This window comes from Sarcophilus harrisii, chromosome 2, assembly GCF_902635505.1.
Source record: "Sarcophilus harrisii chromosome 2, mSarHar1.11, whole genome shotgun sequence".
Lineage (NCBI taxonomy): Eukaryota > Metazoa > Chordata > Mammalia > Dasyuromorphia > Dasyuridae > Sarcophilus > Sarcophilus harrisii.
Window position 1 is genome coordinate 383,548,674 of NC_045427.1, and position 26,544 is coordinate 383,575,217.

General features: G+C 36.8%; 1 protein-coding gene across 2 annotated transcripts in view; it reads left to right on the forward strand.

The window, feature by feature from the left end:
* The window catches only part of ADAMTS2 (ADAM metallopeptidase with thrombospondin type 1 motif 2), a 451,708-nt gene that overhangs the window by 274,019 nt on the left and 151,145 nt on the right, over window positions 1-26,544 (forward strand). For both annotated transcript variants that reach the window (XM_031953540.1, XM_031953539.1), the window contains exon 4: window positions 1,126-1,328. In XM_031953540.1, coding sequence (XP_031809400.1) covers window positions 1,126-1,328 — 203 coding nt within the window. The remainder of the gene's footprint in view (window positions 1-1,125; window positions 1,329-26,544) is intronic.

Here is a 26,544-nt window from a genome sequence, read left to right on the forward strand (position 1 = left end):
GCTTTATTAAAAAAACACTAAGAAGGAGTCTCTTGGTGGGTATATATCATTTACAAAAGAGAAATGATCTGCAGAGTCATTTTCTGAAGACCCATTTTGTGCATGAGTCTAAGGGAAGTCTCAAGTAAATATGAACTCTTGCCTGGAGTCATGACTTCTCCCAAGAAAGCTTTTCTTGCTCTGAGAGGATACAAGGCCATTTGGGTTTATAGATCAAAATAAAGATTTTTTTAGACGATTTTACATAATTTTGCAGGGCTTACTTAGGTCACACAGAGTTTTACTCTCATCAAATACACAAAGATAGCATTTTAGAAGAACCATAGTTAAATTAATGTTGATTAACAGTCTAAGAATGTTGTTATTTGAATCCTTACTCCCCATTTCCACTACTCCATCATATTTACAGTGAGAAAGTATTTTCTATTTTTAACTGTCTCCTGGGTTTATAAACAGCAGGTACTAACTAGCCACTTTTGACTATGCTTATGGGTGTTATCTCCACTTCTGACTGTACACACCAATTTTCATTTCTAATAAATTATACCAACAAAGATATGATTTGATTCCTCTAATAGTACATTACCTTGTTAGTTAATGCACAAAGATAACATTTTAGAAGAACCAATAGTTTAATTTAAATTAATGTTGATTAATAGTCTAAGAATGTTGTTACTTGAATGTTTACTCCCCTTTCCTCCACCTCATCATATTTATAGGGAGAGAATATTTTCTATTTTTAACTATCTCCTGGGTTCTTAAACAGCAAATATTAACTAGCCACTTTTGACAATGTTTATGGGCATTGTCTCCACTTCTGACTGTACACAGCAAGCCACAGTCTGGTGTGTACAGTTAGAAATAATAAAGAGCCTAAGGAGGGAATTTCAAAGCCAGCAATGTTAAATGTTAACTGTTTTAAAAATATCCGTATGGGAGCATACCAAAACGCACAGCTGTTTTCAGTATTTTTTCAGATGTCCTCTGCATCACCAAGGAGTAGCCCCTAGTATAGAAATCTTTTGGGTTTTTTGAGTGGATAATTTTGGTGAACTATTCAACCAGTCTCTCCCTTGCCCCACAGCATAGCCACAGCTGATGAACTGTGTTTGTTTTTAACTCCAGGGGCAGACTTACATGGCCTGGATAACCTCGGCAGTATGCTTGGTCTTGTGGAAGACCGAATCAATGGTTCAAGGAGACGATCTCGAAGGCATGACACTGATGATGACTACAACATCGAGGTTCTTCTGGGGGTGGATGACTCTGTGGTTCAGTTTCATGGGAAGGAACACGTCCAGAAGTACCTTCTCACCCTCATGAACATTGTAAGTGACCTGGATGATGAGTCAGTGATGGGGGACCCTCTTTAGCTTCATGTCATGTCATTGGGGACTTTCCCAGATTTCTTGTGTCATTGAACTTCCTTTCAATCCCCCCCCTACCTTTTCATTTCTTCCTTCTCCTTTTCTTCTCTGTATTTCCCCCTCATCTCTCGCTTTTCCTTTCTCTTTCTTTCCTTAATTGTAACATACTATGTATAAAATCCCATGTTCAGCACTAAATGGGGGAAAATGCAGAGATGATGTCTTAATTAATGTCTTAATGGCATTATAATTTAATAAAAATAAGCACAAATATACAACTAATTCTAATGAAAAAAGTGAGATAAAAAGTACAAGAAAGCTCCATGAAAAGTGTTGTGAACAATTTGAGGAGAGAAATCAGTTTCATCTTATGTCAAACTATCAGGGAAAGTTTCAAGGAGGAGATCACATTATTTTGTAGTTCTGTTTTTACTTTTTAATTGTATTTGATAAAATAGAGTGACTTTTTGGCTTATAAAACACATTAAATGAGCTTTATTGCCAATGGGATATGTCACCACATATCTTTTGTAATATCCTTGAGAAAATTGAAAAGAAAATAAAGAGCAAAAAAAATAAAGGGGGGGAAGAGGAAAATATCTCTTCAAAGTATGAAGTCCAGAGACAGGAAAGGACAAGAGAACAAGAATGGACAGCAACTAGCAAAATGTGACTATAGAATAAATAAAAGAGAGAAATAAGGCTGGACAAGTACTTTGGAGTCAGATTATAGAAGGCCTTGAATGATAAACACAAATACTTAAATTTTCTTCAGTGGACTAAGAAGAACTACTCAATGCTTCAGAGTAGATGTAGACCATGATCACAGCAGTGTCTAAGCAGATTCTAAAGCTGTGGTATTAGTATGTCATGGAGCTTTGCACATAATAAATGCTTAAGTATACATTAAGCACTGGATGTGAAGAATGAATGAGAAGACCATATGCTTCCTACAACACTATGCTCCAAGGCTAAACTCCATCTTTGCCAGCAGATTGTTCTGTGGGGCACAGTATAACATAATCTGCCTAAAACTGTCCCCATTGTTTGCTTTGCCTTTATAAATTCAGAGGTTATCTATCCTATAGATGCTAATACTTATCCCAAGAATGACTATGGAAGAAGCTTCCATTATTTTGGCATAGGTATATAAAACCCTGTAGTTGTTAAAAAAGTTGAAAAAAAAATAAAGTGAACAAAATCTGGTTGAACTTTTTACGCAGTTTTTTAACCAGAGATCTAGATGTCTTATATATACACACACATACACATGTGCCTATATACATTTTGATAACAGTGTTTCAAGGAGTCTATAGGATTTCCCCAGACTGCCAGAGGGGGACCCAGGACACCAGAAAGTTAAGAAGACCCTGTTTTCTAAACTAGCCAAGAAATTTCATGTTATAATCTATTTCAAAGAAAGCTATTAACTCTTAGCACAAAAACAAAGTATTCTGCTACACTTGATATGTGTTCCTGATACTTCAGAAGAGAATCCTCTTGTAATAGAGGTCCCAGTGGGATAAAATGAAATAATATTTATAAAACATCTTGCTATAACTAGCTATTATTAGTATTTTCAGTATACATTAAATGGATCCAATAATTAATAGATCCAATCCTATATAGGGATTTGGTTGTTCACTTGGCCTTTTTCTTCTGAAGGCAAAAATTCATGAATCAGTAGTACTTTCAGTCTTGAAGTAAGCCATGCAATTACATGAAGAATTGTCCAGTAAAAAAGCCACACTAAATAAAGGGGAAATGACAGAATTTGATTCTTTAATTATTTCTTTAATGTGACCTCATAGATCTCTGGAAATCCTTAATATAAACAAAGGAATTGAACAGAGCCTTGGGACAAACCTATGTGTCTCCTTAGTTGGCAAAATGAAGAGACATGATCTCCTTCCTCTTATAATTAAACCAACTAGGTTATAGCTTAATCTAAAAAGATTACTAACTTATCTAACAAATGTCTATGTAATGCCTGAAATTTTATTGCCTGGAATGTTTGACTTTTTGTCACCCCATCTAGAATTCTTCCAGTTAGTAATTCATTTGAATTTAGCCTTCTCTTCTTAAACTGCAACTACACCAGAAAGGCGAAAACCAACTACCTGTCAATCTCTAGTACCTCAGTGTTTATTTGTAAATTTAATCAATTTGTTTTTCTCCTAATGCTGAAATCAGCTATACCTAGAGTTTGTCAAGGAGAAATCATAGGACTGGGAACCTGAAGGAACCATAAATGTTTAAAAAAAAATAGCATAGGGTAGGGTAGCATACTTGAAGTTGGGAAACCCTGGATTCAAATCTCCCCTCAGACACTTAATTAGCTGTGAGACACTGGGCAAACCACCTACTTCTCTGTGCCTCAGTTTCTTCATCTGTGGAACAAGGAGATTGAACTCTATTAAATCTTTCCAGGTCTAAATCCTATAGAGTTCCATGATCCTCAGTTTAAACAGACATCTGGCAGTTTAAATAAAGCCGGCAATCACACAAATAGGAAGTAGCAAAGTTAAGACCTAAATCGAGGTCCTTTGACTACAAAAAGAAGTGATCAGTCTTATCCATTACATAAAGCTGGAAAAGGCTTTAAAGATCTTTAAATCCATTTTTTATTTTATGAGGGAACTGAGGTTTGGGGAGATTAAGGGATTTGACCAGTTTCATAGCCCAAGAGGTAACATGAGATTCTGAACAGCTAGGGATACAGAGAGAGAACACTACAGACGGGATGTAAGAGAAGAGACTCATGCAAGGAAACAGAGGGACAGGAAGAAATGGGGAGAAGGATGCAGAAAGGGGATTTGGATTACAGAAAGTAAGAGAGATCCCAAATTGGAAGGGGCAGTGGGAGATAGAGAAGTAAAGAAATGAAGAAATGTGGAAGAAAGGGACACAGAAAATATGAGGGAGTGTATAGAAAGTGGGAAGACAGATGCAGAAAGTGATGGAGTTGAATGCCAGTGACAAGCTGGATAAACTGATTTGGTATCAACACAGCCTATGCTCAGCCAGATGAAAAACCTGTTAGTCAAACTATAAATAATTTTCTTTGGAAGAATCCAGAATCTCACATCTAAATAGTGCCCTCAATAGGACCTGTAAAATTTGACAACAGTTGTGCCAGTAGAATTTGCTTGGCAGCTTTGAATGCTTAGTCAACGAATCTATGCATTTAGGGAACAGCTGTTTAACATCTGGGAAAATGGGGGTGGGTGGAATTGGGCTAATGTGGTTGTCAAAAAAAAAAAAAAAAAAAAAAAGCTGTTTCAGTAATGGAAAGAAGGGAGCCTGGGGGGGAGGCAGGAGAGGTCAACGAGTTCCTGAACCAGAGGGTCTGCTAATCCTCAGCCCTTTAATTTACTGAGGAAGCTAAGAGTCATTTCCTTAGTTGTGTGCCAAATATTTAATCAACATACCTTTGGGCTGATGCTTGGTTTAAATCTTTAGCAATGGTTGTTACAGTAGAGAAGATATCTTTCATTGTGCCTAGGATGTCCCTGTCAGGCTTTATGCTCTAGGAAAAGAGATTCTGTGGGTCTGGGAGGTGTCTGAATAGGAAGGTGACTCCCAATCCCCATTCCAATTCTAAGGAACCTTTATGCTATAGTTTAATGAACAGTCCCAGTCAGATCACTTCACCTTAATCAGCTTCATTTCCCACATCTATAAACTGAGAATAGTTAAGTAAAGGGTTCTCTCTGTCATAGGATGTTTATGTAGAAAATGTTTTGTAAATATTAATGGTCTGTAAAAATATGAACAGTAGTCATCCCCTGGTGACTAGATTAAGTCCATGTTAAGATTAGGTGACGTCTAAGACTAGTATACTGAGAGGCAAGACACCTTGTTTTCAAAATTGGATTTGTCCTGCTTTTGCCTGTGGGTTTTCATTGCTTACCTTGGGGAATATAGAGACCTATTTGGATTTGGATTCCACTCCAAGAAGATCAGCGAAGCAAGAATCAGGATCCCTGGAGGATACGAAGTGATCATTTCAAGCTATGTGACCTAAGATAAATCACTTGCTTCCTTCAGCTTTAGTTCTCTCATTTGTAAAATTATAATGATGGCTAGCGCATTTTCCCATTTATTATCTTATTAGGCTCTCCCAACAGACTAGTGAAATAAGCTGAACAGACTTCTTAACCTCATTTTAAAGATGAGGGAACTGTGACTGAAAGAAAAGAAAAAATGATTTGCTCATGGTCATATAGCCAAAAAAACAGTAGAGATGGGATTAGAATCTGGAATTTCTGGGACAGAGTTCTTTCTTTCAAAAAAGGTCTGACCTAACTACTTCCTGGGGACTGTCTAAGGACAAGTGAGATGATGCTTTCAGACTATTTTGATCTTCTGGAAAAACCAACTCATGACCATGTTGGGACTGCTAACCATGTCATGGAGACTTGTTTACATCATCATGAAGTTTAATGACAAAAAGCTATGTTTCAAAATTCCTGCCTATTGATAGCTAATAATAGTTAACATTCATACAACACCTTCTGTTTGCCAAATGCTTTATAATATTACCTTATTTGATCCTCAACAACCCTGGAGATAGGCTGTTATTATTATCCCCATTTTATGGTTGGGGAAATTGAAGTGCCTTGCCTAAGATCACACAGCTTGTAAGTGTCTAAAGTGGGATTTGAACTCAGGCCTTCCTGGTTCCAGACCCAGAATTCTAGCTCTTTAGTCATCTGGCTGCCTCATTTGAAAGCTAGACTTCTTAAGATTGACTTGGCCATTCAGATAAACCACTTGAGGTTGGAGGGGGAGTGAAGATTAGGGAGAAGATGATCCAAATGTCACTTATTTCATAGTCAGTCCCAAACCAGAAATGAGCTATGTCTTTTTTTCCCCCAACAATTTAATCATGAGATCAGAGATTTAGAGAGAGAAGGCAATTCAGAGAATCAGCCTCTGTACTATACTGATGATGAAACTATAGTCCAGGAAGGTGAAATGATTTTTCTTTTTTCCCCCCAAGGGTTTTCTTATATTTATTTCATGTTACTCCCAATTATATGTAAAAACAATTTCTAGCTTTCATTTTTAAGTAAAATTTTGAGTTCCAAATTCTTTTTTCTCCCCTCATTGAGAAAGTAAATAAGTTGATATAAATTATACATGTGCAGTCATACAAAACATATTTCCATATTAGTCATGTTGTAAAAGAAAACACAGACCAAAAAAGAAAGAAAGCAAGAGAGAGAGAGAGAGAGAGAGAGAGAGAGAGAGAGAGAGAGAGAAATCTTTGATATGCATTCGGGATCTATCAGTTCTTTCTCTGGCTATGGACAGAATTTTTATTATAAGTCCTTTGAAATTGTCTTGGCTTATTATATTGCTGAGAATAGCTAAGTCATTCTTAGTTATCATTGTACAATGTTACTGTTATTGCGTACAATGTTCTCTTGGTTCTTTTCTTCAGTTCATTTAGCTCTTTCCAGGTTTTTCTGAGAGCTTTCTGCTTGTCATTTTTTACAGCAAAATACTATTCTATCATAATCACATACTACAATTTGCTCTAGCCATTTTCCAGTTGATAGGCATCCCCTTGATTTCCAGTTCTTTGCCTCCACAACAAGAGCTGTTATAAATATTTTTGTACATATTTTTAGGTTCTTTTCTTTTTGTTTAGTTACCCTCTTTGGGATACAGACCTAATAATGGTATTGCTGGGTCAAAGAATATGCAGAGTTTTATAGCCCTCAGACATATGAACTATTTTTCTTAAGGCCATACAAGAACTAATTATTGGAATTGGATTGAATCCTAAGTCCTCTAACTCCAAATCTAGGACTATTTCATTCCTATAATAGGTAGGATGACTGGAGCATGTAACTTCTCTTTGTCTTAGTTTCCTCTCTTTAAAATAAGGGGGCTGGATTAGATGGCCTTGGAGACGCTTTTCATTTCTGATATTCTGTGTTCCAAAGTTCTGACACTCTTGTTTCTATGTACTAAGACCTCTTCCAACTCTAATATTCTACTTTTTCAGATCCATGGATTCTTACGGCACTGACAATCAGGGCTCCCATCTTTCTTTCCTTTTCAACTCTCTGTATTCTATGTTCCAGTACATTTCATTGTAGGTGAACTATCTTAGATCCATCTGAAGTCTGTTCTAGTTGACATTCTATATGTTTTTGCTTTCAGATTCCTTATGCCTCTAATATTTTGTGTTCAATGTTTCCATCTTCTTTTAGCATCAACATTTTGTGTTCTATATTATGACCTTCTAACATAATTATGTGTCTGTTGCCCATATGATAGCAACATCTACACAGTTCTGGCTATGGAGGAACAATGAATTTAACCACTCATTCATTTACTCATCCTTTCATTTACATTTAGCAAATGTTGGAGATGCTCACCCATGCAAAGTTTTTTTTCTCAGCTGCATTTTGTTTACATACACAGCCCGTCTGGTGGGCAGGCATGTTTGGCTCTTCATGTGCCCATTTGTGTATGAATTTTCTCTCTGAGTTCCTGACCTAGATGCTTTTTTTGATTGCGAAGTTAGCTTGACAGCAGTATGGTGAACAGATGTGGAAACACATTATTTGAATCTCTTTTGGAAAAAATGAGATTCAACTGCCAGGTAACTCTACATTCAGACTATCCCTACATTCAGAACAGGTTTACAGAGCTCCCTGTTTACTACAATGTACATGATAAACATGTCATGGCAGCCAATCAGCTTGGGAAATGCAAATGTCTTTATTTTTGTGGGGTAAAATCTTCAAAATGATTTTTAAAATATCCATTTCCTAATCAGTGCTCCTTCATGAACCATTCATGTTACTGAGAGGCAAAATGCCCACATTTGGTTCTTGGTGTTGTTGCTGATTGCTTCTGGATAGTCATGTCCCCTCCACAATGAAATGGGGCTTTAAAGGTCTGTCCTTTCTCTCTTTCCCTCCCTCCCAGAGCCCAGAGTAAGACTGATAAAGAGGTTGTACATTAGACATCCCAAAGTGAAATGAAATGAATCAGGCAGTTAAGTCCCCCAACATTGCAAGCCTTCAAGTGGTGACTAGAGGTTGACTAAGTAATTTAGTAATGGGCCAGACTCTGAGGACCTTTCAACTTAAAGATTTTCTAAAAAGCTATACCAGCTGACATGGCTTTGCTAGTTGTTTCTGTTGAACTTAGGACAGAAACCAGTCCATTCTGAGTCTAACTCTTCTTCTCTGTACTATCTGTGAATCAGCAAAGAAATGTTGTATACATAAAGCAGTTAGAGGACTCTTTCCTTCCAGATTCACCACTTCCTCCACTTTCTAAAGATATGAGTTTAGATACATGAGAGCACCACAAACAAAAGTGTGCTTAAGTAGAATACCTAACAATCTGCTGTTTTATCACAAGCAATCCCACTGAATCAGATTTCTGAAAGCCAAAGAATTCAATTCATTAGAGTTTGATGCTCTCTCTGCCTAAACTAATCTCTGAAGGTTAATTAGATGCTGATATAAATGATATGGCATAGTAGAAAGAGTACAGAATTTAAAGGCAAAAAAATGGATTTCAAATCCCAGCTCTACTATTTATTATTTCTGCAATCCTAGGCGAAGCACTTCATCTTTCTAGACCTCAGCTTCCTCATATATAAAATAAAAGGGTTAGAATGAGTGCACGATCTATAAGATTCATTCTAAAGCTAAGGTGAGTGAAGGAGCCACTGAAAGAGAGTTGAATTGGTAGGAAGTATTGCTTTTGAGACTAGTTTGACTTCTTTTGGCCATGTCCCTACAAATCAGACAGTTGCTATCAAAATTGGTTATGCTTTGAATTATAAAATAAAGATCACATGACTGGGTTTTCCACTGGGTATGGATAAATTAGAAATAATTAACAAGATGCCATTTTTGGTAGAATATAACTTTTCATTAAAATAGTATCATGAATGGTATATAAATACTAATCACCAACATTTATACTATAAGGGAAAATCGTATTTGAAGTAAAAGTAAAAGGAATATAAAACCGGGGGATGAAATTGCCATCTTCCATGACTACTTCAGTTACTGGTTTTTTATTTAAGATTCTCTTATCTTCCAAGCCTTAGTGCAGTCTTAACTGTCTTTCCTCCCCCACTTCTCCCTCACTCTCACCAGTTAGAAATTTTCAGAAGCTATTCTACTCTAAGATCTACTCTAAGATTACTCAAATAGCCCCAAAGCTGCTTATATCCTTTGTAAATGTGAGGTGATATTGTTATACCAATTCAAAAATAAAAACAATTCAATATATATTACATGCTAAGTTCTAAGGGATATAATGATTAATAATACATAGTTCTTGCCTTCTGTGACCTCACAAAATGATGTGCATACAGCTATCCATCCTTAATACAAATTAGAACATATTAAGTACATATTTTTCTTTTGTACAATTAAAGTTGTAAAGAAGAAATGACATAGTATAATAGGAAGAATACTAGATTTGAAGTCAAAAGACCTAAAATTTAAATCCCAAGTCTGCAAATGATAAGTTTAGGAATCTTGGTAAATGCACTTAATCTCCATGTACCTCAGTCTTCTCATCTGCAAAAATGGGAATAATAACTATCACTTACCGCATGATTATATTTATGGAGCACAAAAGAGATACTACCATCAAACTTTGTAAACTATAAAGTTCTAGATATGTCCCCTATTCTTTTTTTTTTTTTTTTTTTTTGCCTTTTTGTTCTTTCTCATGTTTCTTTTTGATAAAGTTCAGATAGAAATATCCCTGGAGTAATGCACCCATTTTGCTTTCTTTCATGTTTAATGTTTGTCAGAGTGTTGTGAAAAAGGGTATGAACAGTTTGATCTTAATATGTTTTTACTGAATAAATGTGGGGGAGAAAAACTCGGTCTTTTTTTTTTTTAATCTAGAAATCAATTTGGACTAGCTGAAGAGTTTACAAATAATCTAAATAAACCTTGTTCCAAATTCATGGAAAAGTCTCCAAGAATATTATAGAGGCAGCATAGGGTTGTGGAAACAAAATTGGATTTGGATTCAGAAGATTTGGCTTGTGTGTCTGCTCTGTTTCTTATTAGTTGTTTACCTTTGACTATTTCATTTCTGTGAACTTCATTTTCCTCATTTGTAAAGTCAATACCAATAACAAGCATCATTAAGAGCCTACTATGTGCTAGTACTATGTTAAACCCCATGGATACAAAGAATACCCTCTGCCCCTCCCCCCCAAAAAAGTACCTGTGGCTCCAGAAACTACAGTCTAGTTGGGTAGACAACATCCAAATAACTATGTAAAAAAATCTGATATAGATGGAATGAAATAAGGCTGAGCAGTAGATGTGATATAGTGACATAGTGCCATGACCTTGAAGAATGAAAACCTGAATTCAAATACTGCCTCTGGCATGTGCTAGCCATGTCACAATGCCCAAACCTTGTGGCTTCCTGGTACCTCAGGTTTCTTTCTACAGCTTAGATTCAGGAGAGTTGGTCATCTGTTGGTAGAGAACTTGTTTGTGCTAGGAATTCTATACACAGATAAAAGAGACAGAGAGAGAAATAGAGAGAGAGAATCAGAAACAGTGGAGAGGAAAGAAGAGAATAGGACAGGCTAGAAGAAGGAGGAGAAACAAGGAAAGAAGGAATAAAGGGGAAGGAAGGAAGGAAGGAAAGAGGGAAGACAGGAAGGAGGGAAGGAAGGAAGGAAGAAAGCAAGGAGGGAGTGCAGGAAGGAAGAAAAAAAGGGAACAGGGAAGAAGGGAAGGAAGGAAGAAGGGCAGGCAGGAAGAAAGCAAGGAAGGAGAGAAGAATAAAAAATGGAGAAAAGAAGGAAGGGAGGGAAGAAAGGAGGAAGGAAAGAAAAAAGGAAAGGAGGGAGAAATAGAGGGAGGAAAGAAAAAAAATAGTGCTAATAACACTTCTGCTACTTACCTGACAAGGCTTTTAAGAGGACCATTTGTCACAGGGGCATAGTTTTTAGAACTAAGAAGAATCTTAGAGCCAGTTTTACAAAGGAAACTACAGCCTAGAAAGTGATAAATGAGAGCATTTTTGTAAAGAGCTTTGTAAACTTTTAATTAGTATATAAATGAGTTGTTATTAGCAGTAATTGTTAATTATTAATAACAATTGCAATCATGATTATTGACTCATTAGCATTAATAGTAACATTTGAGTTGTATGGTATTTCATGGTGAGTTACTCTGGGAGACTCAGACATCTTGGGAACTGGCCAGGGAGGAGCAATTCTGTCTCTGGAGAATGGATAAATACTACTTAGTTTCCAAGATGGGAAAGCATTTAGTTACACAAGCAAGAGAAAAACAAATGATTAACTCAAAGCTGGGGTTTTGAAAGCGCCTTGGTCCATGTGTTAAGTAAATGGAGAATGGTGTCAGCCTACTCCTAAAACTCATTCTTGGGACTAACATGTGATCTGGGGGGAAATGCAAGCTGCGGTCCAGAGTGGAATTCATTGATTTCAGATTGTTTTCTTAGGTCATAATGATGCCTTGAGCATGTGAAGATGAAGTTTTTCCAGAATAATTTCTTACTGTTAGGGATCTTGAGCTTAATCCCTGGAATGTTCAATGCAGATCAATTCAGTTCATTCAATTTAATTCAACAAACATTTGTTAAATACCTTCTGTGGTCTTTCACTAAGCAGGGGCTGAGGGATGTGTTAGAAGTACACCTTTAATGCCAGCATTCTCTTAGTTCAGGTTCAATTTTGGGGTGAAATAGGCACAAGTAAGTCATCTAATAGTTAACAAAAAGAAGTCTATTCTGACCTAACATAGCAAGGATATGTAACAATGATAATAATACTTAAGGGGATTGGAAGCTGTCTATTTTCTTCATATGAAAATGCAAGTAGGCTAAAGCTACTCACTGTAGAAACCATTGTAACAAATATGTATAGTGAAAACAAATACAGAGCTTACATTCTATGAAATTAGATAATGTGTGAACAGGATTCACAAAGTAGAGGGGAGGGTAGGTGTGAGATCTGGATCCTGGCAAGTTAAAACCTATCAGCGACAAGGTTAGTTCTGGAGAGAGTGCTAGATACCGTGTGGGGGACAGGGTAGGATTTTAGGGGGAGGTAGGAATTAAGGCCAAGAAAATAGAGATCAATTTCTGCATTTACTAGAATATTTAGGCTGTTTAGATATACTTAGGTTTTTTAAGGCATAAATAAACCCCCTAGCTTTTCTCCATTTCCCCTCTTCCAAAAAAGTCTGCTTTACCCAGCAGAACAGCTTGAAGTGAAAAGCAAAGGGCTTCTAGCCCATCTTCTCTTCGGACACATTACTTTTGCTTGAGTTGGACATTAGTTTGTCTTGAGATCTTTCCTCAGTGTTTTGACCTTTGGCTTTGCTCTCAACCTCAGGTGGACACCTTCATCTTCACTTAGCATCCTTCTCTGGCATCTCTCTCTGCTCATGGATACCTTTCTGACTTCCTATCTATAACTATTAGGCCTCCCTCTACTATGAGTCAAGATAAAGTTGTAGAAAGAGTACAAGGATATCATCTTGGACAAGTTACTTTACAGCTCTGTCTTCATCTGTGAAATGAGGATAATTATATTTGAATGTGTTTCTCCTATAAAAGTAATATTCTACATCAGAATTGTGCTGGAATCAGCTTGAACTGGCTTACAAGTTAATTTTTAAATTCTCGTTGTGAGCACTTATACGTTGGAAGTCAGCAAATGCTACAAATCAGGACTTGATTTGTTGTTTTGTTGATTGTTTAGATTTAAGAAAGTGACAGATAAAATGTTAATAATACAAATTAAATAAGAAAGTGTCATGTATACCTTTTTTCAGAGAGCTGGTTGTTAAACAATTGTCATTTCAGCCCTGATCGAGATCCTAGACTATGCCTGTGACAAGGGACAGAGGAAATAGAACCTTACTAGGACATATAACTAGATCAAGCATTTGTAAAAACTTACTATCTATTTGGCATCATCATTATTATTATTACTCACCAAAGTTCTGGTGATGTAAATACAAGTTAGCAGGATAGTCATTTCCTTTGAGGATCTGACATTCTCATGGCATAATATAACATAAAGGGATAACAATAGAAAGGGGGAGTGAGTATGATAAATAAACAGCTCAAAAATAATGGGGTCCAAAAAGATAAAGGAAGTTAATATGTCAGTAGTAGACAAAAGGCAGAGTTTTGATGAAGGGAGCTGAGGATGAGGATGGTGGCCTGGTAAGGATACTATCATGAGGTTCAAATGAGTTAACATGAAAAACTTGCTTCCATAGAACAGGCTAATTCCTTTCCTCATCCCTTTGGATAGTCTACTACTATTTGTAGGGTTCCATTCATTGCTGTTATACCATCTTGTACCTGCTTCTTCTTTATTCATCCTCCCTAACAGGACACAGGTTTTCACTTTTGTTGTTGTCTCTGAAATAATCATAGGATCACAGATGAAAGTTTTAGAGGCTAACTCTCTAGAATCCAAGCCTCTCGTTTTATTAGTGATGAATCTAAGAACCAGGGAGAATTTCCCCAATGTTCCATAGATAGTGAGTCAAGAGTCAGGGTTTGAACCCTAGAAGGACAATTAAGTGGTGCAATGGATAAAGCACTGAACCTAGAGTCAGGAAGATTCATCTTCCAGAGTTCAAATCTGGCCTCAGACACTTAATACCTATGGTATTCTGGGCATGTCCTTTAACCCTGTTTGCCTATAAAAATGAGATGGAAAAGGAAATGGCAAACCAATACAGTACTTTTGTCAAGAAAATCCCAATGGAATCATGAAAAGTTGAACACCATTGATCTGATTGAGTAACAACAACCTCCAACTATAGCCCTGATGCCCTTTCCATTGTTGCCTCCAAATGAATCAAACAGAATTATAACCTTGATATATATAACATTGACACAGAAGGTCCAAGTAAGATTGATGAGAATTCCGGAGGACTTCTCAATCTTATGATACCTTGATTTCACTCTGTAAAGCCAAGTTGATTTAAGTTAAGAAGATTCTACTCAAAGTTCTAACTGGGAAACAAAAAAAAAAAAAAAGAGTTCCTCGTAAGGTAAGCAAGCATTAGTTAGAGTCTAATTACTGTGCTAAATAATCACCATTGAGAGTCACTGTACAGACAACCTTGTGAGGGCACAGTAAACTTAGAGGGTGGGAGAGAAAGAAGGACTCCTACAGGAGGGGAAAGATTTGCGATAGATGAAAAGAAGAGTACCAAAGAAACTCCAGATTTGCACGGAATAGCAATTGAGAGGTTCTGGAACTGAAGGGTAATATAATGTATTGGGGGAAATCCTGAAATGGAATTAATAGAGATCTGAATTCAAATCCTAAGCTAGTTAGTTGCATGAACGTCGGATGCAAGTTGCTTTCCTTCTCTGGGGATACCACAGGTAAATGGGGATACCATTAATACTTTCCACACAGGCTTGTAGAGACAGAATTAAGACAATGTACATAAAATGTTTTGCAAACCTTGAAGTGAAGTGAATATCAATTACTGTTATTAAAGACCATAAAAGAAAGTGTCAGAGTTGAAAGGAAATTTAATGTAGCCATCCTTTCACAGATGAGGACATTGGGTTCCAGACAGGAGACATGGTTATATAGTGTGCTTTTCCCTGTTTCTGTGTGGTCAAAATGATGCTCACTTTATTAGCATGAGATGTTGAAGAATGAGGTATTGTGTGTACCAATCAGGACAGAAACTAGAGAATTAGCCATACAGGACAGAAGATTATCCATTACACCAAGAAGAGCTTCATCCTTAATTGGAAAGAAACCAATTCCTTGTTTGTTTAACTAGCCTTGGTTTCATGATCATTAAAAAGTATTTGGATTTCCTGAGCATGTTTGGATTTTACATATTTTTGGAATTTCACTCCAAGGAACCATAGAACCCAGTTCAGTAAGGCTTTCATATACATGTATCTGAAATCAAGAACGAAACTGTATATACACTGAACTTTGATATTATTTATATAGGCTGCTCAGGGGTACATTGGATAGTCATGAAAAGCTGAGTTCAAATCCTCATATGCTTTCTAGCTTTGTATTCCTGGACAAATCACTTAATCTCTGCCTATTTCAGTTTCCTCCTCTGTCAAATGGGGATAATCATAGACCCACCATCTAGGGTGATTGTAAGGATCCTAAGAGCTAACATTTGAAACTTTAAAGTTTTATATAAATTCCAGCTAGTATAAGAAATGTAGGATAACTATCCACAAAGCTACAACTTAATTGTTCTGATTTCTAACCTGGGGTCAGTTTTGATCATGGAATCACATGATATTATAGATGGAAAGAGAGCCTAAGAGATCACCTTGTCTCACTTGATGCATTGGGGAAACTAAAACCTAGAAAGGGGGTATCACTTGCCCAAAGTCATGCAGGAGGAAGGGGCAGAACTGAGACTAGAACCTGGGCATCTTGATGCTCAGGGACCTTCCCGTTATACCTTACTGTCTCACACAGTGTTGCATTTCATCATATTGCCTAATGCTCATGATTCTCCCTCTCTGGATACTATCATCATATTTGAAACAGAGAGAAGTAATAAATTATCTTAAGATAAAAAAATGTAACTAAAGCCAAAACAGAGCTATTTGACTGCCAGAACACATGCATTTTCAGTCCCACGCACCTTCCATTCCTAGGCTGGTTTATATTCTGTCTTTTTCATCAGAATGCTAGCTTATCCATCACTTCTCACAAATAGAGGCAAAGTTTTTAAGGATGGTAAAACATTATCAGAATCACTGAGATTTTGAAGGAGCACAGCATTTTATCATAGTCTCATTTGTTATAACCATTTCTGTGTATCTCAAAGAATTTGTCATCTAGTGACCAGTATCCTGCCTGACAGTCTGAACACCAAAACCATACTGTGGAATGTTAAAGACCTGGAAGAAGGCTTAAATGGAATTGAAAAGATCCTCTACAGAGGATGGATAAGAAGATATGCACAAGAATTTCACAGGTTAAGAAGGCACGATAGGCTGCAACTTGGTTGTGAGAGGGAGCATTCTAATGGATGACCTCTTGGATCTGCTGATGTGTTAAAGAATTTGTATAACTTTCCCTTGTCCCCCTATTGATTGCAATCTTTTTCAAGACAAAAATAGTCTTATTTTATCTTTGAATCCCCAAACTGGAGCTCAGTGCTTTGTACCTGGTAATTTATTAAAATCTTATTAATTAAAAGTTGGAAGGAACTTTGGAAATTAGCTAGTACAACTTCCCACCCAGTACAAAGATTCCCTCTCCCCATGACCATGGGGTTACCATCTGAATACCTCCAGTAATTAAAAAAGCTTACTACCTTATAAGATTTTTTTTCTTATTAGATGACTCTAGTGGTTGAGAAGTTCTTATCTAAATTACATTGGAATCTTCTCTGTCCCCTGGCTCCTATAATTTGTGTCCATTGTTTTTGTTCTACTGTTTGAAGCCAGGTTGAAACCAGTTTCCCAAGACAGCCCTGAAAGATAGTGACACTTCATTTATACTTTAGTTATTGAACCTGAACTTCAACTGATCTTCATCCATCATATAACAGCATAGTTTCCAGTCAGTTGCCCTTCTCAGCTTATCAATAAATGTCACAGAACTGAATGAAAAATACTGCTGATATGACTTGATCAAAACCAAAGACAGTAGAACCATCTTCTCCTTCACTCTGGTTGCCATCCTTTTATCAACACAAACTAAGATTGTATTCTAACAATTCTCAGTAACATTGCCATCTTGACATGCAGAGAATTGAGCAGATCCTCCCTAGAGGGTAGATAGAAGATGTTGATGAGGTTTTCACAGGATCAGAAAACATGATGGGTAGTGGCTTTCCTGTAGGGAGAGATGCTCTTGAGAGTTCCTAGAAACTGTGCTAATAAAAAGCAAGTTCTGGCAGGGTCTCTGAAGATGGAAGATCCCTGAGGACCAACCTAGTGTTGGATTGGATATGACTGAGAACCATCTGAGTAAAGGATAAAGAGGCTCCTCACCAGAACACAGATTTTCTTCATTCCAGGTCTAATAGAGGCAGCTCAGTGGAATAAGGTATAGAATTCTGGGCTTGGAGTTAGGAAGATCTGAATTCAAATACAGCCCCTAATATTTATTAGCTGTGGGACCTCACACAAGTCACTTTATTTCTCTTGGCATCAGTTTCTTAAACTGTAAAATGGGGATAATAACAATACATACTTCACAGCGTTATTATAAGGATCAAATGAGATAACATTGCAAAGCACTTAGCAGAGTGCCTGACATGTAGTAAATGCCATATAAAAGCTTATTCTTCTTCCCTTCCAGCACTCTATCCATTGTGCCTGAACCATAAGTGATGGGTCATTCATAGTATCAAAGATCATATTAATTCTATTGGATGCCACATTACCATCTTGATATCTATTAAGTTTTTAATCCCTAAAACTCTCAGGGTTTTCTCATGAGCTGTTATCTTGTCATGTCTCCATTTTATTTTTGTGTTATTTAACCAAAGTATAATTTTGTATTTATTACTATTAAATTTCACTTCATTAGATTCAGCCTATAATTCTTATCTATTATAAAATTAATCAAGGTTCAGAATTTGCATTCAGTAGGTATATATAGTCTTAAAAAGGGTGGGTATAAATTCATTACTGCTCAGAATCTTGATTTAAATAAGACATAAGGGAAGAAGAAACTCATATCGCAAAAGTAATGCACAATTAACAAATACAGTGATTATAACAAATTATAACACTATAACAAATAACATATAACATACATTATCACTACTTCAAGGAAGCACCAACATCCGAGTTCCTTGGCTGGGAGAATCCATGTTCATAGCTAGTGGGAGCCATTGCTAGGAAAGCAGTACTTCCTTGCCAGATCTTCAAAGTCCCTTTCCACTAAGGAGTTTGTATATGCTTAGAACAAAGAATGCATTACACTAAATATTCTCATTTGATACATGACTCTTAAGACATAGCAGCCTCCCAAGTACAGGATGACCCATCACAAGAAGCCCCCCAAAGAGAATATTTGTTCATCCTTTAGGAGGATTGTATTTACTCAATAAACTGGCCAAGTTTACAGGCCTGCAATAAAGGATACTCATTGATTAACGCACAAGAAAGGATGTCCTTCCAACTTCTTTGTGCTTTCCTGGTATTCCATCAGATAACTGCAAGCACATTCTCATGTTCTCAGCAATAAGTTACACAAAAGACATGGCCAAGACTCAGTTAAGATTCCTTACTCACTAGGATTCCTTATACTTGTTTTGATCCTCTCTATGTCTCTCAATCTATAAATGATTCCTCTCAGTTTCTTGTCATTCCCAAATTGACCAATCCACAGGAGAATCTAAGCCAAAGGTTTTTGGAAAACCTATAGACTCCTTCTCAGAATAATGTTCTCAAATCCTCGAAATAAAATACATAGGATTACAAAGGAAACTAATAATGTTGAAATCCGGTTATCAAAAAAAATTCTTTTAAGTTCATGGAATCCGGATTAAAAACAACTTCTTTAATAAATATCTGAGGCCATATTTAAATTCAGATATTCCTGATTCTATTCCAAAACTAGTTTATGCTCTTTTATAGAAGCTCATTCTTGTAGATTTGTGAGGAATGACCAAGGACAGTATTTCTGAGATTGTTCAAGGGCAAAATGTGATCCTCCTTCCTAACCTTCATTTCTATGACACAATGTCTCTTTTAAGGACAAAAATCCAGTTACTAAGTTGTCCTTCCCAAAGCTACTTCGTTAATAATCTTACTGATTTCCCTGAGTCATAAATGATCTTTCTATCCTTACAATTTCCATGGTGCTTTATTTTGTACCCCTGGCATGCATTTTTCATGCTGTTTTGTAGTTTAGAGATTTGAGTTATTCCCTTTGTTGGACCATGAGAGTGGGGACCATGAATATTAAGTAATAATAATAATAGTAAAATAACACAATGATATATAATATATAACATATTATAATAACTATTATTATTATAAAACTACAACCCTTTTCTATTTTATGATAAAGTTTCCCAGTTATAATCTGTACCATAACCCTGAAACTTAGTTCATGTATTACTAACTTCATCTTATATATGATGAAATAAGTTCAGAGGGATCAAATGACTTATCTGGAATGATACAGTTAGTAAATAATGGGTCACAAATTAAATTTGAGTTCTCTTGACTCAAAGTTTCCTTCTCATTGCTAGGCACAGGGGTCTATACATATGAGGTACATAAGAAAGCTTTGTATAACATTAAAAAAAATAGTTCATCTAGCTATGCCCAGAAAAAGAACTCTGGGAGATGACTAAAAACCATTACATTGAATTCCCAATCCCTATATTTATGCACACCTGCATTTTTGATTTCCTTCACAAGCTAATTGTACAATAAAAAAAAACAAAACAAAAAAAAAACAAAAAAAAAATAGTTCATGACTCCTGAAGCAGCTAGATAAGGCAGTGGATAGAGCACCAGCTCTGGAGTCAGGAGGACCTAAGTTCAAATCTACCCTCAGACACTTAACACTTCCTAGCTGTGTCCCTGGGCAAGTCATTTAACCTCAATTGCCTCACCAAATAAAAAGAGTTCACAGCTATTTTTGTGAGACATCTTGTCTTCAATTAACTTCTAACTAAATGGAAGAAAATCTGGTTCTACTGCACAAGGGAAGACATTCCCAGTAAGCATCTCTCTGTTTCCAACTACATATTCACCAAGCCCTTTTTAAAAAGTATGCTCCAGATTACCAGTACCTGAGCCAGGAGATTTAGCTCCAAGACCATCTGATACTCTGATGGGAGAGCTCATCAGAGCTTATACTGTTAACCATGAACAGGAGCACTACCAAGGAGCAGATGGCCAAGCAACCCCCTAACCTAGTAAAGGTGTCTGAAAAAGGACACCTTGATCTGAGTTCTAGTTCTGACACTATATCATGTGATTGTGGCCAGGTCAATTTCCTCCTTGATTGATTTAAAGTTAAGGTATCTATCAACTAAGTATTCTGTGATTTTATAGTTCTAACAAAACAAAGAAGCCCAAAGAAGAGGTAAAGGCTGGGAATAGAATAATGGTGGTAATAACTGGTATTAAAATCAATATGTCTTAATAGATGGAGAGCTGGCCTTGGAACCAGAAAGGATTGATTTAGAGTTAAATTCTTACCAACTAATATTCTGTGATTCTATAGTTCTAACAAAAAAAAGCCCAAAGAACAAGTATGGGATGTGAATAGAATAGTGATGATGATAATTGACATTAAAAACCAGTATGTCTTAGTAGATGGGCCCATTTCTGACATATCTTGACCATATATGAATTTGGGCAAGTGACTTAACACCTTAGAGCATTAGGCCAGAGATGCAAAAAACTGCAGAAAATATAACTAAGAAATATTTAACAAAATAAATAAAAATGCAGTAGAGTATAGATAATATTAACATATGATTTTCTAAGTCAACATATGGCCTACAGAGATCCTTATGGATGGGTTAATGTCCTCTCCCTTTTTGTTTGAGTGTGACACTAGTGCTTTAGAGAAGATACTGACTTGTATTGATGGATAGAATTTCTCCACTTGGGAATCCTCTATACCGATAAGATCACAGGCCCTGTTCTCTATCCCTACCCTACGTAGCACTTTATATAAATTGTCTGTCAGTAAGTTAACAATCATTTATGACATTATGAGTTAAATGCTATAATAAGCACTAAAGTTAGAAAGAAAAGCAGAACACAGCCCCTTCCCTCAAAAGGAATATTTACTGAAGGAGACAACATTTGAATAACTAGGTACAATGCAAGATAACTGCAGGATAAATGAAAGTAATCTGAAAAAGGAAGTCATTAGTTGTTGGGGGAACCCAATTTTTTTTTTTATTATAGTAACTTTTTATTGACAGAATCCATGCCAGGATAATTTTTTTACATTATCCCTTGCACTCACTTCTGTTCCGATTTTTCCCTCCCACCCTCCACCCCCTCTCCTAGATGGCAAGCAGTCCTATATATGTTGAATATGTCCTAGTATATCCCAGATACAATGTATGTGTGCAGATCCAAACAGTTTTCTTGTTGCTCAGGGAGAATTGGATTCAGAAGGTAAAAATAACCCGGGAAGAAAAACAAAAATGCAAACAGTTTACATTCATTTCCCAGTGTTTTTTCTTTGGGTGTAGCTGCTTCTGTCCATCATTGATCAATTGAAACTGAATTAGGTCTCTTTGTCAAAGAAATCCACTTCCATCAGAATACATCTTCATACAGTATCGTTATTGAGATATATAATGATCTCTTGGTTCTGCTCATCACTTAGCATCAGTTCATGTAATTCTCTCCAAGCCTCTCTGTATTCATCCTGCTGGTCATTTTTTACAGAACAATAATATTCCATAACATTCATATACCACAATTTACCCACCCATTCTCCAATTGATGGGCATCCACTCAGTTTCCAGCTTCTAGCCACTACAAACAAGGCTCCCACAAACATTTTGGCACATACTGGTCCTTTTCCCTTCTTTAGTATCTCCTTGGGGTATAAGCCCAGTAGAAACACTGCAAAACTGTGCAAAGGGTATGCACAGTTTGATAATTTTGGGGGCATAATTCCAGATTGCTCTCCAGAATGGTTGGATTCGTTCACAGCTCCACCAACAATGTATCAGTGTCCCAGTTTTCCCGCATCCCCTCCAACAATCATCATTATTTTTTCCTGTCATCTTAGCCGATCTGACAGGTGTGTAGAGGTATCTCAGAGTTGTCTTAATTTGCATTTCTCTGATTAATAATGATTTGGAACACTCATATGAGTGGTAATAATTTCAATTTCATCATCTGAAAATTGTCTGTTCATATCTTTTGACCATTTATCAATTGGAGAATGGCTTGGTTTCTTATAAATTAGAGTCGGTTCTCTATATATTTTGGAAATGAGGCCTTTATTAGAACCTTTAACTGTGAAGACGGTTTCCCAGTTTGTTGCTTCCCTTCTAATATTGTTTACATTAATTTTGTTTGTACAGAAGCTTTTTAATTTGATGTAATCAAAATTTTCTATTTTGTGATCAATAATGACCTCTAGTTCGTCTTTAGTCACAAATTTCTTCCTCCACCACAAGTCTGAGAGATAAACTATACTATGTTCCTCCAATTTGTTTATAATCTCGTTCTTTATGTCTAAATCATGGACCCATTTTGATCTTATCTTGGTATATGGTGTTAAGTGTGTGTCCATGCCTAATTTCTGCCATACTAATTTCCAGTTATCCCAGCAGTTTTTGTCAGGGGGAACCCAGTTTTAACTTGGAAAGAGGGGACATATGAGGAGGAAGGTCTTCCTACAGAAGAAATTTGAGTTGAATCATGAAGAAAGCCAGGGAAATTAGGAAGTAGAAGTAGTAGAGAGAGCATTTCAGACATGGGGAACAGCAAGTACAAAGACATGGAGATGGGAGATGAAGTTTGAAGAACAATAGAATATCAAGATCTAAATATGTCTTAAAGATGTAAAACAAAGGGCCATGTGAAATTTAAAGGGAAGAAAATGTGCTATAAAGATTATTTACTTGATGAACCAAAGATCTAAGTGCTAATCTCACTGGTGAGATTTAGCTATTTCCTAGCTATATAGGCTATTTCCTAGCTATAGTGAAGGCACTAATTTGGACAAGTAGTGATAATAGACCAGGTTACCCTAATGTCTCTGCTAGTTCTAAATCTGAATATCTCCCCTAGAGGACCATGATGACGCTGAGCAAGATATTGGCTGTATATTATACTGTGAGCTCTTTGAGAGCAGAAACTGTCTTTGCCTTTCTTTGTACCTCCCGAGCTTAGCTTGTAGAGACAAGGAAAAGATAACATGATCCATGTCCTCATAGAGCTTTTAGTTTAGGAAGGAAATAAAACATAAATACAAATATCTACCCTAGAAGGTAGGATATAATAATTAAAAAAAAAAAAGGCCATACAAGGGATATGGAGTTTCAGATGAAAGAGAAATTAATTTCAGCTTGGAAAGGTGGATCATAGAAGATATAGCATTTGAGCCAGACTTTGAAAGATGACAAAAATTGTATGGTGGGTGGGCTATTCTCCACCTATTTAGATAGATAGACATGCCAGGGAGGGCATTCTGGATGCCAGAGAGGACATAAGCAAAGACACACAGCCGAGGAGCAAAAGATATGTTCTGTTACAGGTGAGTAGTCCAGTTTGTCTGGACTAGATAGATGTCTGGATAGAAGAAGGGGAAAAGTATGAAATAAGAGTGAAAATGTAGGTTATTGCCAGTGCTGAGAGCACCTTGAATGCCAAGCTGAAGAGTTTAAATTTAATTCATTAGGCAACAGGGAACCACCTCAGATTGTTAGACCAGAGAGTGACATGATCCAAGAATATTTAAAGGCCCTGTGGAAGACTCCCTGAACAATTAAATTCAATTATGCTTGTCTAGGGAATTGAAGGATCCCTTTACAGTGATGGAAAGAGGAAAAGAATGAGTTCATCCTGTTGAACAGGGCCTTATGAATCTATTGCTCTGAATTGGACCTTACCTCCTCTTGCCTTCCTTTCTCTCTCAGTATGGAGGAGGAACATGTTCAGGACTGCTGACCATCTAGCATCATGCTGTGATTTGTTTAATAATAGCTCTCATTCTGTAAATATGTATAGAAGAATTGCACATGTTTAACAAATATTGGATTATTTCCTGTCTAGGGGAAAAGGGAGGGAGAAAAATTTGGAACACAAAGTTTTGCAAGGGTGAATGTTGAAAACTATCTGTGCTTGCATTTTGAAAATAAAAAGCTATTTTTTTAAAAAATGGCTCACATTCTTAAGCCTCTGATAGTCTATGTTATATCATATTATACTTCATCTCTTTTTTTAATTAGAGACAAATAGACCTGGTAGAGTCAGGAATGCAGGTAGAAGGAAGTAAGTTCAAATCACTCAGAAACTCACTAGCTTTGTGATCCTGGGCAGCTCACTTAACCTCACTTTAATAATCCTCCACTATAAAATGAGGATAACAATATCACCTACCTCCCAAGAGTTATTGTGAGGATCAAATGGGATAATATTTGTAGAACCCTTAGCACAGTGTCTGGCACAAATGCTTGTTTCCTTCTTTCAAATAACCCTGACAGGAAGGCAGTGGAAGTAGTAGTTTCTCCATTTTGTGAGAAAAGGAAGGCTGATAGGTTTAAGGCCTTGTTTAAAGATACCCAGTTAGAAAAGATACCATCCAGGAATTTGAACTCAGGTCTTTTGAACCCATCTAGATTTTTTCTGTTTGTTTCTGAAATAAGAAGTGTTCTTGAAGGAGAGACCTCAGTTGACTCTTTTTGGAACGACTTTATTTGCTCTAGTTAGGAGGCTTTGGGTGGGTCCTTCAATGGAGCCCAAGGTAAACACTCAAGTTCTTCAAACCAAGAAAGGAAGGCAGTCTGACTCCTGTTTGTAGAGCCACCCACTGGCATCCCAACCAAGTACCCCCAATTGCCCTGGGCTCCCACTGGGATCAAGCTGTGCAGCTGCCCCTAGACTCATGATCGATGACTGCCAAAGCCAGAAATCTGGCTTAGCTTGACCAGAGAGCAGTGAGTGGGTGGGCCAGTTGTACATCCCAAAGGGTCAGAGGCGGAGAAGGACTTCAGCTCCATCCAGCCCACAGGCCAAACATTCTCTCATCCCTAGATACTTCTTGGTGAGAAAACCTGCCCATCAGGGTTCCTTTGCTGACTGCCTGGGTTTTGCTAATGAAAAGTCAACTGATGCCTCCAAGTGGAAGAAAAAAGAAGTCATGATTTAAAGAGAAAGGCTGCATTCCTAGCTAAATCTCAGAGACTCAGGATTTTCATCCCTTTGTATTTCAGAGTAAAGTAGCTAAGTTGCTCAGTGGATAGAGTGCCAGATCTGAAATCAGGAAAACTCATCTTCCTGAGTTCAAATCTGACCTCAAACACTTGCTAACTGTGCAACCCTCAGCAAGACACTTACCCCTATTTTCCTCAATTTCCTCATCTGCAAAATGAGCTGGAGAAGGAAATGGTAAACCATGCCAATATCTTTGCCAAGAAAACCCCCAATGGGACCACTAAAGTTGGACATAATTGAAAAGACTGAATAGCAACAAACATTTAAGAGAAAAAGTCATGGTTGTAGTAGAAAGAGCCCTGGATTTTGAGTCAGATCCCAATTCTTCTACTTGTTATGTAATTTTGAAAAAGTCACTTCTTTTATGAGTCTCTGTTGTAGGATTAGAGAGTTGGACTAGATGGTCCCTTTAAAATTCTAATTCCTGTGAAAGATTCTACACTCTCCAGAAATTTTGCAGGAAGAGAAAACGGTTTTTCTGTTCTCTTATTTATTTTTTATATATGTAGGGGAGGAGATGGAATGTGGAGATCAAAACCTTTTCTATGTAGATAGCCTGTAAACTAGGAATTCATTGTCAGATTTGCTTCTTACTAGTCACTTAATAAACTTTACATAGGTCTCATACCCTCTAGGATTGAACTGGAAGATCTCTAAAGACCTTTCTATTTCTAAATACTATGATCACAGCTAGTTAGGAGACAATGTGATACCTTCCTCATGCCTGGAGAATCTGGGCTCAGAATCCTTCAAGCCAACAAGTGCTGACCAAGTATAAGATATTGGAAATCTGAAAGACAAGATCAATTTGAGTTCCCAAGTTCCACAGGAAAGAATGAAAAAAAAAAAAAAAAAACACGGTACAAACTGTTCTCAGCTGGTGACAGCTCCTGGCTTTTCCTACTTATGTCTTGGTTCCTTTAAAATGTAATATATAAACCAAGTAAAGTAGAAAATCTAATATACAATAAATAGCAAGTATAATGGAAAGTGTCCTGGATTGAGGGTCAAGAGGCATTGCCCAAGACTTTCCTGCCATAAACTGACATTGGGTAAATTCTTTTCTCTTTCTGACCCTCAATAAAATGAAGAGATTGGATTAGGTGACCTTTAAGAACTTTTTTAGATCTATCATTCTGTGGTTTGTATTCTAAGTTCCTTCCATGTTTTATGATCTGTTTTTCTCCCTTTTGGAAAAAAAAAAAAAACTCAGGTCAGGCTTAAGGGCATTTTCCAGAAAGACAACAGCAACTCATCCTGC